This window comes from Notothenia coriiceps, unplaced genomic scaffold (genome assembly GCF_000735185.1).
Source record: "Notothenia coriiceps isolate Sejong01 unplaced genomic scaffold, NC01 NC01_scaffold00017713, whole genome shotgun sequence".
Classification (NCBI taxonomy): Eukaryota; Metazoa; Chordata; class Actinopteri; order Perciformes; family Nototheniidae; genus Notothenia; species Notothenia coriiceps.
Window position 1 is genome coordinate 307587 of NW_011350414.1, and position 16835 is coordinate 324421.

The 16835-nt window shown below is 39.9% G+C and overlaps 2 protein-coding genes across 3 annotated transcripts in view; one reads left to right on the forward strand and one right to left on the reverse strand.

Moving 5' to 3' along the window:
• Nucleotides 1-12154, reverse strand: part of plppr2b (phospholipid phosphatase related 2b) — a 61949-nt gene extending 49795 nt beyond the window's left edge. For both annotated transcript variants that reach the window (XM_010777049.1, XM_010777050.1), the window contains exons 1-5: nucleotides 12071-12154; nucleotides 11678-11742; nucleotides 10348-10466; nucleotides 5799-5996; nucleotides 1447-1554 (exon numbers count right to left, since the gene is read on the reverse strand). In XM_010777049.1, the coding sequence (XP_010775351.1) occupies nucleotides 1447-1554 (108 nt within the window). In that variant the 5' untranslated portion in view covers nucleotides 5799-5996; nucleotides 10348-10466; nucleotides 11678-11742; nucleotides 12071-12154. The remainder of the gene's footprint in view (nucleotides 1-1446; nucleotides 1555-5798; nucleotides 5997-10347; nucleotides 10467-11677; nucleotides 11743-12070) is intronic.
• A 21-nt stretch (nucleotides 12155-12175) lies between these two features.
• palm3 (paralemmin 3) overlaps nucleotides 12176-16835 on the forward strand; it is a 31602-nt gene continuing 26942 nt past the window's right edge. The window contains exon 1 of the mRNA XM_010777052.1: nucleotides 12176-12610. The gene's annotated coding sequence lies outside the window, so the exon portion shown is untranslated. The remainder of the gene's footprint in view (nucleotides 12611-16835) is intronic.

The window sequence follows — 16835 nt, forward strand, 5'->3', positions numbered from 1 at the left end:
GCGTGGTGGGCGGGTCCGGTCGGGTAGGTCGAAGTGGGCCGGTCGGATAAGTCACTAGCACATCCCCCACTCCCCCCGTTGACAATTTACTAGTGGTACCGAAGTGGGCCGGTCGAGAGTCCCGGGCTGATTTTTAGTCCCAGTCCACCACTGGCTACATGACCGTATGATCGCCCATATTGACGCACCTAATTCCTAAACTTCTAACAGATACAAAATAAACCGATCCTTCAGCCTCATATGAGCTCTCAGACACGTTCAAAATTAAACTGTCATCGCTGTCTGAGCTTGCTGCTGTGTGCGCCATCGTGCGTTTACATGCAGATGCTGGGATCCTGAACGGTGCAGCTGGAGCGCTGTGCCCGCATTGACGTCACCCATAATTTGGCGGGACTTGAAGAATCCCCGAGAAGATCCAGGAAATGGTCAACATTGAAGGGCAGATTAATGGTTATCAAAGTACAAATATCCAAAATCAGTTCAGTAACGGTTTTCAAGGGGACAATATTTACTCAAATTGATGGGTTTGGATGATGGGGGAAAATCGTGTCACAGGCTCTTTAAATCTTAATATTTAAAACCGTATAAGAAAACAAGATCATATTTTTAGGGTGGAATTTTCAAGACTGTATTTTAAAGCTAGAAACAAAAAAAGAAAACTGCTAATTCAGCTGTTGTTGCGCTATAGCTCAGAGGACCTGCAGGCCTCGAGCGTGTTTGCGCAGTGGCACGGGCTAATTGGGTTTCCGTTCTTAATTAGGCCAATTCATTAGGATATGAAGCCGGGTCATTTAGGGATTACAGGAAAAGAAGTCGAGTCGTGGGAAGAGTAGAGGAGTGGAGGAAAGAAATCGAGCAAAAAGGTCAAGAGAGACTTTTTTTTGCGAGGATACCTTAGCGATAGATGGCTGCACCATTCTGCTGAATGTTATCTGTAAATGATTCATTGACTGAGAGTAATTACCCATTCAAATAAAACCAAATCAACCACTGCATTTGAGAGTCAGTGATTTGGAAACAGAGCCTGCTAATTCATGCAATTTCCCAACTGAGACTCATTGTTGTTAATCTGCCATGAGAAACATGTGAAGTAAGATGTGAGAAGAACTAGAACAGGAGAAGAAAAAGAGGAAGATTCACAGCCAGAAGACTTTCACGGTTTTCTCAATGCAACTCCAAGTTCTTCATTTCTGCCCACTTTTCATGTTCAGCATTTTGAAAACCTTGCCTTCTGTACAGAATCAGCCTATGAAAGTTAGGTCAACTGTGATACATGTTGCCTGTGAATGACGACTTAAAGCAAGAACAAACTATTTTCAATTGACTTTCAATGTTCAGGTCGGATCAGGTTCAAACAGTCAGACGTGGGTGAAGTCTGATGATCACCACAATTGATCACAGTACTGCATGCTGATCCCTTTAGATAAAAATGTGTCCATCACTCACCTCCACTAAGAGGAAGCAGGGCACGATGTAGGTGCTGGTCTTCAGCATGCTGTCATCAGGAAGGCTCCTCATCGCCCTCCTTTGAGCTGACAACTGACTGTCAATCATCTGTGGGGTCAAAGTTCATCACAAAGCTTGAGTTTGAATTGCTCTGTTTGAAAAAGCTGGATGCAGAGATACAGCGCAGTAAAAGCACATACTACTTCATTATGGGCAACATTTACAAATGCAAATGTACAGTATGATCGCACACAACACAGACATACTGAAAGTCCTAATGATGTGGATAACAGTTTGTGAAGTTGTGTGTTTTTTGTGTTTTGTAAGGTTTATAATACTCAACAACAAATTCAGTGTCTATACTGTTACAGAAGCCTGGGTAACATGGAGGCGTATAGTAGCAAGTAATACAGGAGAGCCATATATTCAAGCCTTTTTAGAAAATACAGTTTTAAGACAACTCATCCAGTCATCCCAAGTCAACCTGTACTGAAAGTTTGGCTGGGGGTAATAATAGCCTTGAATTATTAAAAAGGTAAAAAGACCTGACTGTCAGCTGGATTTAATCATGACATGAGTCATTTAACATTTTTTAAGTTCCAGAAGTGTAAATAATAGTCTATCTGTATTCAGTGCTGGGCTTAAGAGTAAATCTAAGACGCTTGGAGGGTTTCATAGTTGGTTGAGTGGCAAGAGAAAACATTTCAATTTGTTGAACAATTCCTTTTTCACTGCAAAGTTGAGTTTCTCTCAATTAGAAATGCTAAGCATTGTCTCAAAAATGCCAACAGCTTAAAAAGAAAGACACAGGTAAAATCTTATGCAAAAGATGTTGCTTGGCAGAATTTCAAGTGAAATTATAAAAGACATTAGTGGTGCGCCTCTCAGTGATACAGGACACCAGTTAAGTACATGCAATTATATGTGATTCTAAACATTAAATACCGTGGGTTCAATAGCCTAAGATCTTCAATCACAATGGACAATTTTCCCACACAAACTTATATACATCCCGCAAGGTGCATCAAAAATGCACACATACAGGTGCACACACACACACCAGTGTGGGTAACCAATCAAGAGAATTGGGGGTATGGGGGGTTGGATGAGGATGAAAGGAGGAGAAGTAGAGTGGAGACAGAGGAGCGATGATCAAAAACAAAAGCCTGACAGAAAGAGATAAGAGAGAGACAAAGTCATGATGCCGACGTTCGAGACTCTTTAGAAGTGAACAGACGAGGATGGGGGAAAGACAGCAGACTCAGCACTGGGAAATAACAGTTATCGGGGGATAACAGGTAGAAGTTGAGGAAGAACAGCTTCAGTCCCCAAAGTGGGAATAGAAGGAGACAGGGGAAGAGTTGAGGTGAGGAAAGTTAGAGCAAAAAAGCATACAAGATGCTCAGGGTTTCTGACATGCAAATGACTGCACTGTTGATGAACAATGTCAGCTTCTACTTTGATAAATTCACGGGAGTCTCAAAAGGATTCCAAGTACATCCTCTTGGAATCAAACAGCTAATGCAGTGTTTCTAAGAACTTTGAAATCATGATTTTATCAATCGTAAAGCAACTGCCCCTCAGCAGTCTTCAACATCATTGTATTCATTCAAACACCAATTGGTTCTCCTCTTCAGATATCAAGCTCATTCCCTCATCTCCTTGACAACAATTATCTTTCTGACTTTATGGCTGAGGGCAAATCTCGAATGCAGTATGTCCGCCCTTTCCTCAATCAATGGTCGTGAGAGGGGAGGAAGCCACTGCTCCAGGTTGGAATGCGTCCATGTCTTGATCATTGATATAGTAACATTTGTATAAGTGTAACAAGGAAAGAAACCAACATCTTAATCCGGCAGTGAATCTAGTTCTTCAAAGCCTTTTTCAAAAGTCAAACATAAAAGACTAGGGCAAAGCTGAATAAATATTTCCTGTCCACACAATTACAAGATATATATCAGCGTTATTTGCCATAGATATACAACATGTATTTATCTTCTTTCATCTATATTTATTCATGGGGGAATTTCTCTCTTTTTCAATAACGCCTTGTTACATTCACAAATGTACACATTCACACCTGAAAGCTGTGCGTTAGTGTGATCTGCCACTGAGCAGCTGCACTGGAGCAGTCTGGGTAAAAGGTTTTGCTCAATGGCACCTCAGTAGTGGTATTGAAAGAGGGGTAAGCTCATTAGAATGCAATTAAATATTGCTGCAACACGTTTTAAGGAGCATTACAGTGTATACATTATTAACTCAAGCATTAAAGATGTAATACTCCCTAACCCAATTCACTTAGATCTTTTCTCATTTGAAACGGTGTAATCTGAGAAATTGAATCATTCCTTCGAAGATTGCAACACTTCAAGCATCACGCTGAGAATCAAAGATTTTTCAAAATGAGACATCCTTTAAAGGAGTCTATACACATTGTGAAGTAAGTCACACACCAAAAATGCACCTATCTGCAGGAACTGATTAGTAGTCCCTTTAATTTAAACATGTAGTATTTTGGAGGATTATATGATCATCATTTCGGTTAAATCACCTCAGGTGCTGTAACACTCAAAACGTATACTTTAATCTCCCTCAATCTAATGTGTCAAAGATTTCCCTATTGGCATTTTCGTTCCGCATCGTAGATTAATCATCATTTATTTATAGCTTCACATGAGACGTGTTCATTGCAGAAAATGTTCAACGTTTCTGAACATCGCAAATCTTGCTTCAAAATATATTTGTACTTTTTCCAAAAGAAAATATTTGTACAATGTTTGGCTTAGTGACATACACACATATAAAGCAGTACAGATTCCAATAAGTGAATGCTTCTGATATAGAAGAGCTTCAGCTACACAAAGACCTTCTATTTGTTTTCATTTAATCGTTTATTTGAACCGGGACAGTGCACATTAATGAACATTTTAAACAAAATAATGCTTTTAAATGTAAATGAGCCGGATTTTAGCTTTTTGCTAATTTCCATCCGTAGTCCCGTCACATACAACATTTATGAACATAACATTTATATACATGGCAAACAGAAATACATGATATGCAGAAAGAGCATGAGCAGCATACAAGCCACAAGGCAGTACAATGCAGCAGCTACGATATATAAAGTGCAGGAGGAGATAAAAGAGCCACATAAAGGGGCAGTTGCTTTACGATTGTAAAAGGCATTAATTGATACCAATTAAAGAGAGAACAGGTTGTACAAGTTATGGCAGAGGATAAAGGGATTGCATGTTCACACACACACACACACACACACACACACACACACACACACACACACACACACACACACACACACACACAAAAAGAGGGTTGTATTCCTTTATGTACCCAGCTTCTAAACCAGCAAAAAGCAATCAGGCGTGAGGTTAGCATGACTGATCTTCTCTTGCTGTCCATGTTATTCATTAGGTTTTGCATCCTTAAGCTCCACACTGGCACCACGGCAACAAAAGACCCACTCACTATCTCACACACACACACACACACACACACACACACACACACACACACACACACACACACACACACACACACACACACACACACACACACACACACTGAAATCCAAACCTTTTGCACAGGTTCATTCATACAAACAAGTCCGTGCACAACTGACTATTGTTTAAGTATTCATTACATGTCAATATGGATGTCAGTCCAACAAGTGGTAATGCACAGCTGATGCCTGTGTGTGCCTGTGTGTGTGTGTGTGTGTGTGTGTGTGTGTGTGTGTGTGTGTGTGTGTGTGTGTGTGTGTGTGTGTGTGTGTGTGCGTGCGTGCGTGCGTGCGTGCGTGCGTGATAGAAAACATATATATAGAAAGAGACAAGGAACATGGAAAAGGAGGGGAAAGAGCGCTCCTGAATGAGTAACAGCAATGGTTTTCAGCCCCATGGTATTGGATGTGCAATTTGTTGTATTAGCAGAAAAAACGCTGAGCCGAGTAACAAGAACTCATCACTGTTGTTATTGTGGCTAACACACACTCGATCCCTCTGCTGGACGGCCCCTGTGTGTTGTTGGAAAGTTGTGATGAATAATTGAAATGTTGACTCAGCCCAGTGGTCCGGGTCAGAACAAGCTGTATTTGTACGTGTGTGTGTGTGTGTGTGTGTGTGTGTGTGGGTGTGTGAGAGAAAGAAATATCCCCGCAGATAATTCCTCCTGTAACTGCACCTGAGGTTTAGCAATGTCTGTGGTATAAGATGCAAAATCCCACTCACACATTGTCTCTTTTTACATACACAGTCATTCATCTTCAAGAAAAACCCATATCCAAAATGAAAGAGGACATAAAGCAAGCATTTACAGGTTTGAAAAACTCTCACCTTAAATCTTTGTTTGTTGTAAGCGGTGCTTCAGCTTGTATGACCAATGCTCCTCCAAGTCTGTGTCTCTAGGAGGATTTGCTCCTGCAGCGGACTCCCATTCTGTAGTTGCGTTGTGGTCTCAGTTCCGCTTCTTTCTCTTTTCCCCTTTTCGTCTCTTTCAAAGCAAAACCAGACCCTCGCTTCCGTCACTCGCCACTGAGTGAGAATAGAGAGAGAGAGAAGGAGATAGAGAGCTTGTCCACTGCCAGCCACCCAGCCTCTAGCCAGCCTACACTATATCTGTCTGCACTCTGCCGCTAAGCTAAATATGATGATCTTCAACAGCACTTTAAGGCTAATTAGTCAAGTGAAGGGATCCACAGGCATGGTGAGCGAGCATTTCAGCGCAGTTGCCGGTGGATGTTAGGAGAGAAGAGAGAGAGAGAGAGCTTGTGTGTGAGAAAGAGAAAGAGAGGCAAATGAGAGGAGGAGAGTGGGAAGAGGGAATAATAAAATGAGACAGCTGGAGAGGAGACAGAAGCAGAAAAGAGGCAGCGTGTGTGTGTGTGTGTGTGTGTGTGTGTGTGTGTGTGTGTGTGTGTGTGTGTGTGTGTGTGTGAGTGAGAGAGAGAGAGAGAGATGCAGAGGGAGAGAGGGTGTAGAGAGAGAGGGAGGTAGTAATGGAGAGAATAGGGGGGGGGGGTAGTTAAGTGTGAGTCTGAGACACGGAGGCGAAACACTGTGAACCTTAAAACCCCAGCAAAGCAATTTGATACTGTTTGAGTGCACATATGGACATTCAAAAAAGGATATGAAAAAAGGCATGAGTAATGAGATAAGTGTCATCGTTTTGTGTTTCTGTGTGAATAATCAAGAATAATGACAATGTGAGCTCAGGTGAGCTCTGACCATTATCCAGCTCAGCCCTACGGACAGTAGACAGCGGGTTACTGATGCATCGTCGAGTGGAAAAGTGGGACGCATCCTGCACACGGCCAATGTGGGTCAGAGGCTCTCAGGTGCATGCTCACCAGCTGCTTTTGGCAGTTTTAAACAAAAAAACAGTGTGCGTTTTGCATATGCAAAGGCACTGGAAATGTATTTCAGGCATTGCCACATAGGTGTGTACCGAGAGTGGACCTTTTCATTCCGTTAGCCTTTAATATAGCTTAAGGTTAAGAAATAGTTTTTCAATTTCGGGAAAGACACTTATTCACTTATGAAATGGTAAACTTTTTCTTTAACACTTAAGGAAAGTAAACATGATCTGCTCTCATATTTAATCCAAAAACTGTACATCAATTAGGGTTGTAAACAGGAGGCCAAGGACAAGCTCTCGCATCCCTTCTGCCAATATACATTTCCCGGTATATCTCCATTTCTTACAAAATACTTTTAAACTAAAAGAGCAAGGACACCCCCGCCCTCCCCCTGCTGCACTCAAACAAATCATTCACAGCTGAAGAGGGCACACCACTCACAGAAAAGGGTATTTTTTTCCCCTGATTCATTGATGGTTATAATCACGGATAGTTCCCATGACAACCCACTGCATTCATACAGTATAATAACAAGTGAGGAAATGTGGATTTGCAGAAACAGACACATACTAACCCATTTAAGAGTGCACATACAATGAAGAAGAAATAAATAATTCTATCTAAAAAAAACACAGAAGTAAATATAGAAGTTCACTAAAGCCATCTCCAATTGCAACTAGTAAGGCAGTGTTTCCCATACATTGATTTATTTGTGGCGGGCCGCCACAAATAAATATCGTCCTCCACAAATAGAATCAAACTCTGTGGGAAACACTGTAAGGTATACCAAGAGTTGACACTTTGCACTGATACAGTTCTGTCACAATATCACATGGTTGCTGCAAAGACATAGAAACAACTGCATTGCATTTCAGTGACTATAGTATTATCGGCCTTTCACAGCCTCCCAAGGGACATCTTTATTTTCTGCTCCATCACTTTAACTCACACTCTGTAGGTGTGTGGCATCTCTTTCATGACCGTTAATACCTTCAGACGCGGCTGTCTGGTCTTATAGATTGATGTATGTGATAATTTATCATCAGGCGTTTGAGAGTGTAAAGAGAGAGTTGTCAAAGTCAAGGGCAAAATGGGGAAGGTAAGACTAAATAGAGCAAGTACACAGAGGTGGCCATGAATAGCCTGCAAATAAGTAGACTAGACACATATCAGTGCATCCATGCATTGCACACACAAAAACATGCAGTATTCGTATCTTGTCTTGACTTTCTTTTCTTTAACCTTCCTTTCAACCTAGTTTCCCTATACCCAATGCATTGTGCTCTATTGTGATGTAAGAAATTCAAATGGGTGGAGGTTGGGCTTGTGGATTAGCATATAGCATCCTTGACTTTCACCATCTTCCCCTAACAACAAAGTATTAAATATGCTGCCCCTTCTGCTCGGAATAATATACAGAAGGAGCTGAAAATGTCAAATGTAATCACTATGGAGGAATTCAAGTCAATCTTAAAGGACAGAGAGTCGTTTTAAATTGTGCCAGTTTTTAATGATTTATAATAGTTTCTTTTATTTGCATATTGACTGGTTAATGTGCCATTTCATTTGTGTTTTATGGCAGCTGTATTTGTCTGCCTGTATTGTCTGTGTTTGATCTGTTGTAACTTTGTTCATGCTGCCCTTCTTGGCCAGGTCACTCTTGAAAAAGAGATTTTAATCTCAATGAGACTTATACCTGGTTAAATAAAGGATATATAAAGCGTTTTTGTTGCCAAACCCTCACCTAACCTGCCTATAACTAATATTTTCATATACAATAGGATCAGGTAACTGGCAGTTTGTTGAGGGATGAAAGACTGAGAGAGAATTGTTACGAGTTTGTGTGTCTTTCAGCTCTTCGTTTTTATTCTCATGGCTAAAACTTTACAGATGTGTCTCACACCACTAACTGCAGCTGTTTTTAACCAAAAAATTGCAAAAATACCACTGTAGGCTACCTGCACGGCCTCTTTACAGCAGAGGTACAATATATAGCAGGTGAACAGTAGATCCCTGCATATAAACAGGTTCACCATTCACTTAAAATCTGATGTGACATTTTCCATTGACCCCAAAAGGCCTGAAAATGAGTCAATGTTTGTCTTAGTTAACTAACCCAACCCACAACCATGCCCTTTAAGTAAATGATAATATGATCTCTAATCTAAAAGATACCATAGTTGGTATGTGAAATCAATGTCAAATACTGAAATATTTCACTGGTCATAGGGTGGCAGACCTACTTAACCTAGAGTCCCTATTTACACAACCATACACATACAAATAAGCCACAATATGTGGGCTATGTTAAAACAAACTGGCATCCAGCTGTCATAGGTTCCATGACAGTTTGACTCACAAAATGTAGGTAACACATGTCTACACATGAAACCTCACATTATAAACTAATGATGTCGTGCCCTTTTGTACACTTGACTTGTATGAACAAAAAACACAAACAAACGGTGCTCTTTCTACAGTATGCTACAAAAGAACATGCAAGCGCACACACAAGGGAACAAAGAGCACTGTATAGAAGGTGCTGGTACATTTTGCATGAACACACAGACCCCAAAAGCACATGCATGCAGTATTGTTAAGCAAAGGTTGCTATACTGAAAAATACCTCCCCCAACAAACACAAGCACACACAAAATACAGAGAGACTGAGTGGCCATAGTGTTATGGAGGAGCTGTGTGATAAGAGCCAGTGTGTGTTTAAATCATGGTTTAAATGTAGGAACTCTCTTGTCTTGGGAAATCAGAAGTAGGCCGAGTCAGTGGATGTGCTCATTTCATACACTATCACTGTGGATCACAGCCAAGGACATTCTCGTTTCAAATTGCCATGCTGGGGAATTTCAGCCATAAAGAATGAATCAGATATTTAGCAAAATGGGATTATAAAAGAAGATACAGTACAGGTCAGCAGTGCTGTATTCATGTGTCTGAAACCCTGACCATCTCTAAAGACGTTGTAACGATAGTACTTCAGAGGTTCATACACCAGATTTGGGCGAATTAAAAAAGCAATTAATCGTGATAAAATGAGCCTGAATTATATTGTAGTATAAATTATACACACGAGTAAGTCATAATGAAATATACATAAAAATAGCTTGGCCTAGTTGTATTTCATGAAGCTCTCAAGTATTTTAATAGTGCCTTTGGTCCGTCCTTTGAGTCCCTAATAAAAAAAGTTGTATCTTTCCCACACCAGGGTCAACACATGTATTTGATGTCATGATGTAATACATGAGGACACTTTTTTTTGGTGCGAATAGTATGAAGGCAAACTTGGGCCACTATGGTTAAGTGACATACTTAATTGTTCTCCCAATTTATTACTTTTCAATAAATATCCAACCGATGTGTCCTTGTCAAATACATAATACACAAGGAGGAACAAAGCAACGCAAACTGAACCAAACAGCTACACTTGAAATGCTGCATACCCAGAGAGATGGGTAGTGTATATAAGTCTGCCTGATCATTGAAATTAAATGGAAAACACCAGAAAAACCTACCTTATTAATATGGCCCGATTCTACCCAGCGTCTGGAAAAGTGTCAGCAAAATGTTTGGACCTCGCTCCTGATTTACGTCAGCAGCCAACCTGAATTAGGAATGGATTCCCACAGTCAACCTGTATCACAAAAGAGAACAAGATTATGAAAAACAGTTGCTCATTATACCCTATGTCAACAACTTTCAAATGAGGTTTTGACTAAATGAAAATTGTTATTCTACATTCTCAGACTTAAAACTTTTGCATGAAGCTGCACTTTAAAAGCTATTTGAATATGTCAATAGTGCTTAGCAATCAAAAATGCTGTTTGGATAAAAAGCAGCAGCAGTATTGAATAACTGAGTCATCTTGTGGGCTATGGCTTCCTTCCTTTAGGGGAGTAGAATACTTGTTTGACAGTTTGAGTTGTTTTAGATGGTTAGGTTAAGCAAAGTGCATCCACTCAAATGTACAAACAGCTTGGTTGTTAAAGAAAAAGGAAAGGAAAGTATCAGATTGGTATTCCTATTGGTAGATACTCAAGGCTGCAATATTGAAAAGGATAAAGATCATCAAGCGTTATATTTTTGCTGAAACCACAGCGAAATACACACCGATTCTAGACAACTGTTGATTGGTGTCAGTGCCAGAAACACTTTTTAGGAGCAATGCGCTCATGGTATAGATGTAATTTGGTTGTGTGTGTAGACGGTGGAAGCAGGGAGAGGCATATACGTGCCTTGATCCCTGCCGAGTCGACGCACAACTGTTGATTGGTGTCAGTGCCAAAAAAACGTTTTGGTATAGATGTGGCGCATATATCTTAATTCCTACTCTTTTCTCTCACCCTATCCTAAGGGAGTTCATGTATGTAGACACGTTGAAACTCTCCACCTCTGTTCCTTACTTCTTAATTGCTACCCCTTTCCCTCAACCTATCCTAAGGGAGTGCATGTACGTAGACACGTTGGTTTGCTACTATAGGCTTACAGCCACTAATAACATGGTATCCAGTATAAAGCTTTAGTGGCATCTTAAGATAAGAATATTAAATGCTTTCTTTCCCATGAAACAAATGTACTGTAAACTAGAAGGGCTTCATTTGTACTTGTTTTTTATGTGTTTGAATTATGTCCAGGATTAACATCTAAACCAAAGAGAACTTTTAGAAAAGTAAGGCCATCATTTTCATGTGAAAGTGCAGGATATGGAAACATTCAGTTGAACTGAGAGGGACTTTGCACTTTAAGGCAAAGCTTTCATTCACAGAGACGTTTTACATGAAATGCAATAGTTTTGCTCATACCATTCATGAGATACAATTAGATAGGTACCCATGCAAATATTACCTATTTTGCTCGGATGCCTCACTTCATCAAAATCAGTTCTGATACCATGGAAGGGCCTTGAGCACCTGCAAGAATCAGACCACATGGTGAGGCTGATGACGTTAAATGATTTTAATGGTTGAGCTTTGCAATCAAAAATTATTCTGACTGTGATGTCTATCAATAGAATCATCTTGTAAAACCTTATTCAAATGTACACATACACACGAGACAATTGATAATATAATTATGTAGACACTCAAAAGGCATGCTAACGTCAACTGAGTTTGATATTTGTTTTACAGCTTTACGCTGGAAGGAATAAACATCGCATTGACTTTTAACTTTCTCCCTACACCATTTGTTCAAACACCACATGGCGTGTTATATTGGTCGTTAAATAAGCATCTTAACCTGTTACTTTCGAAGCTGTGAAAGCTGTGTATCTGCTCTGCAGTTATTCAGAACAACAGGAAACATGAGGCTGCTGCTGCTGCTGTGTTGAGGGCTGGCCTCTCGTTAATGACTGGAGTCAGGTAACCCCGGGACAGACCGACTCTATCCCTCCTCACAGACGGGTTCAGACACGAAGAGAGGCGGTGTGAGAGCAGCTTCACGACACTGTTTCAGTTCGTGTTGTATCAATGCCTGGACCTACTCCCTAAAACAAACTTTTTTCGACCTGTTAAAGTTTGACAAACGTAACCACGCGTCGTCCGATGTTCATGTTGACGAGCGAAGCATAGGGAGGCAGCGCTGTGCGGCGGCTACTCAGGTGTTCAACTGTTCCGGAGAGTTTGTGTCGTATTTTAGCTTTGGGGCTAACTAAAAACTAATTACGCTGGAAGAAAGACTACTCTCGATCCTGTTTTCGCTTTTGGTCCTGTGTCCACTTCTCTCGTGTTCCTCTTTCAGTCGATTGGACCTATAAAGCAAGTGGCCAAGTTTGAACAGGTAAGTTTATTTTTGGCCAACATTTTCCCGCATGAATTTTAACAAGTTTAGTGTACGTGGTTGGTCGGGGTTGACACTTTTTGAAACTGGGCCAAGAGGTGTAAGTGAGTCCAGCTACAGTGGACAGACAAGGCAGCTGTTGACATGTCTGAACAAAACATTTCAAACCAAAGAGTCATAGCCTACTATGATTAAAAACCTTTGAAATATAATGTAGCTGTTCAAAAGTCAAACGTGATGTTTTCTGTCCCTCTTTGGCTTCTTTAATCCTGATCCAACCTATTAAAAAGCACTTGTAAACAGATAAGACTTTCATTTTGCACAGTTGTGACTTTACAGTGAAAGTCTTAGTAAATGGAGCTTTCATCTAAAAAAGTATAGCCTACTATGGCGTGTGTGCAGTATCATGTGTATCTTGTTTTCTTTCAGTGTTGAAGGATAGCTGTATCTCTTTACTGCACTTTATTTGTCAGTTTTATGAGTAATTAAGTACAAAAGCTTCACGTGTGCAAGGCATTTACAACAGTTTTATGATGCAGTTGTTGAGATAGTGGTGTTATCTTTTGACACTTTCTTAGCTGCTGTTGCAAACACACATGAACAATAAGCACACTACAGTTAAAATCTCAATTTGTGTATATCAGATAAACCACACAATTCTGTTATGACTTTATATGTTTCACTGACTCTGCTCTTTCATCACTTTTAACTCCAGATATCCTTGATCTTTGCTAAACTCTAGCTTTATTTCTGCCTCATAAGCCATCAAACAAACCCTGCTTAGCATACACAATTAACAAGCAGAGATCCCAGCAGGAGCTCCTGACACTGCCTTCCTTCTGTCAGGCTGGAGAACTGAGGGACTTGAGGCCATATCCGGGGGGTGTTGCTCACCTCTGGCTTAATTTGACTCTCAGGAAACAGTTATTTTCTCCAGGGTTTGTTAACAAGCATAGGCTACATATGTCTGAGGTTTCAAAGAGAAGTCGCACATAAAGGATCCCTGCACAGGATGCATGAGGATATAAATGTCACAGAAGTAAGAGAAGCAAGCAAATAACAGATCAGCAATGCTGTTTTATGAGGCAGTTAATAGGTAAATCACTTTTGAAATAAACTTCAGCTGGTGTCCACCTCAGACACAGCCTCCTGATCTTTAGCTGTGTGTATAACATTTATTAAAAGCCATTCTGTGTAGTTGCTGTAAATGATAAGTGGTCTGGTCAGTTTTGTAGTGACTTTGCACTCAGCTTGACGTCCACATGTTGCTGGTTTTGTCATTCTGTTGTAGTGGCATGATATTTAACTCTGTCATGCTGCTGTCACATTTTCAGCTGTTTAACTCTATTGAGGGTTGTGCTGACTGTTCATGTCTGGCATTTACGCTGACAGTTTTTAGTCTGACTCATAAAGCTCACTGCTGTCTTTTGTGATCGGTCAAACAGATCTTTCTACTACAGTCTTTCAACGTTGATGTTTTCAACATTATTTGTAACATGTATTACATTTTTTTTATTTAGTTTTTGGGTGTGCTATTGAAGTATTTGTGACATTTGGGCTATTATAGCCTTTAGAGCACAAGCCATATTAGCTTATTGCATGTATATTGCTTCAGCTTACATTTTTATACCAGAATATAGATGACAATACATGTAAATAAGGAATTGGCAGAGATATGTTTTGTACAACAAGGATTAATAGCATTTATGGTTATTGGTAAATAACATTTGACATCACACAACAGTAAATATCTTGTTTGGAAACTGTAAACACTTGTTTATGTTAGGGTTTGTGTAAGCAAAACTCAAATCTCCGGATGTGTTTATTATACGATTTTTTATTTTATTCTCAAATATCGGTAGTGTCATCAAATAGTTTTTAATCATTATCATCCAAAATCATCAAATATTGGTATGGTTATAATCAATATGCTGTCATGAATGCAGTGTGACCCAGGTCTTGTTTTGGTCATACCTCTCTTGTGCAAAAAATCAAATGAGATTTTCCATGTGTAACTAACACCCTCACTTTATCTCCTTCTCATCTGCTGCTCTGTTTGTTGCTCTGCAGCTGAAATGTTTTCTTCTCTGATGCATGCAATAAACGGCATAGAACCAGGGTCGATAAGCCATTTACTTGTGAAGCATTTTTGTTTTGAATCTGCAGAAATCTTCTCAAATGTACAAAGTGGAAGTGAGACGGCTTGAGTGGGCGAGATCGCTGTTAAAGACAGATAAAGGGACAACATAAACTGTGGTCGTAAGCATCACCAATCAGCAGAGTTTTATCTTTTCAAATCGTGTTGGAGAGAGGGAGGGAGATTAAAAATCGGCAAGATAAAGGAGAGGGGAGACAAAGGAGTAGCCGGGAGAGATGAAATCCACCACTTCTTTGCTTGGAAAACTGGGTGATAGATGGATTTTCAGGAGGAGGGAAATTCCTCACTGCCACATTGCCTCCAGCATGTATCTCTCTGTCTGTCTGTTCATCCTCTGCTGAAGTCATATCAGATCTTCACATCTCTTTCCCTCTTAGTGTAGCATTGGTATATGAAACAAACTTCACTGTGACTGTTGCTAAATATCCATGTTCCAAATAGGCTATTTACACGTGTAGAGAACCCCAGCCGGATTAATGTCGCCCCATGAACTACAGAGAGATCACAGACCTTGTTGCCACTGCTCTTAATGTCTGTGACTGTGCTTTAGGCTGTTATTATTATGGCTTTACAGAGGATTAGACTTAGACAGGTGAAGCAGAGATGGTTCACCTGGAAACAAGATAGCCCAACAGTATGCAATTTTCTTCTGCTGGTTGAGCAATGGAACAATGGAAGTGATAAATAATTGTTAGTTCTCAGGGGAGCTACTTTGGCACATAATGCTGAGAAAACCACAATGTTCATGGTTGATGGTTAAATGTACATTATGTAGTATTCCTTTTGTGAAAGCAGCTAAATGTGGAGTAATCTGTTTTGCTTAATTCAACTATGACTTTGCTCTGGTTTATGTTACTAAGTTACATTTTAAAGGACTACTCCATCAATTTAGTGTTTCAAATGTGCCAGAGGTTAGGATATCTTTGCAGATATATTTTTGATCACTAAGATATCACCAGTGTTATTTTAACAGACTTTAGACAGCTTATTTATCTGATGCATACTCAGAATGATTTGTGAACTGATATTCATGGGCACATTTGGTGAAAGTTGGTTAAAAAATGTTGTTATTTTTTTATTACAGTATTTAGAAATATTTAAATTGAGACATACGCTAAATGTCTCTCCAGTGAGCTCATCTGACCAACAGTGTCAGTGCTAACATACCAGAAATACCAGCCACGCCCTCACATTAAAGTGTGAACTATAGTCGTCCTTTTGTCAGTCTTCTTTCTTTTGTGTTTTTGTGTCTTGTTTAGGCTCAGGAGGCGGTTTTCTTTTTTTAAATGGCACTGTTTAAATCATTCTGCTTGTGTGTCTGTGTGTGGGATTCCTTTCATTTGCAATAATGTGTTGACTCCAAGCCTCAGACATGCTGGCGGACAGTGAGGGAAGGGGGACGACAGAAAACATTTACTAATCTTTGGTTTGCTCTGTCTGTGGTACACATGCCCTTTTTTTGAACTGGCATCAATGTAAGCAAGCAAACAAAGGTTAGACAGTTAGTTAATATGTTATGTTTGAAACTGATCTGGAGAGATAGTTTCGAGAAAGACCTGAGCATTGTCCAACAGGACATTTAAGCCTCTTTGCTTTCCACATTTTCACTTTTTTTCATGGAATCTTAATAATTCTCAGTTTTTGTTAGTACTGTAGGTTGTTGAAACGTATTCAAATAGAAATACAGGTCAGTAAAAAGCAATACAATTCTAAAGCACCAAGCCTCCAAAATGATCATACAGTTAAATCAACACTCTATATCAGAGGTTAAAACATTGTCAACAAAAATGAACATTACAACCTCTATGGTTTATTGCAGGATAGTTTTTATTAGACCTTATTAGTTTTTCTATATGTTCACATGAACAACTAACAACAGGGCGCAGACCTCTGCCAAGGATGTTTCTGTGAAAAAAAATGAGCGTATCGGCCCATGCTAAACCCCCCTTATGTTTCAAACAAACAAGCAAACCAAACCAGAAATATAACCGGGGTAGAAATGATACCTCAAGACGCCAGTAACAAATACACACAGCTGTGGTTACTAGGTTACATTGTCTGGTTAGC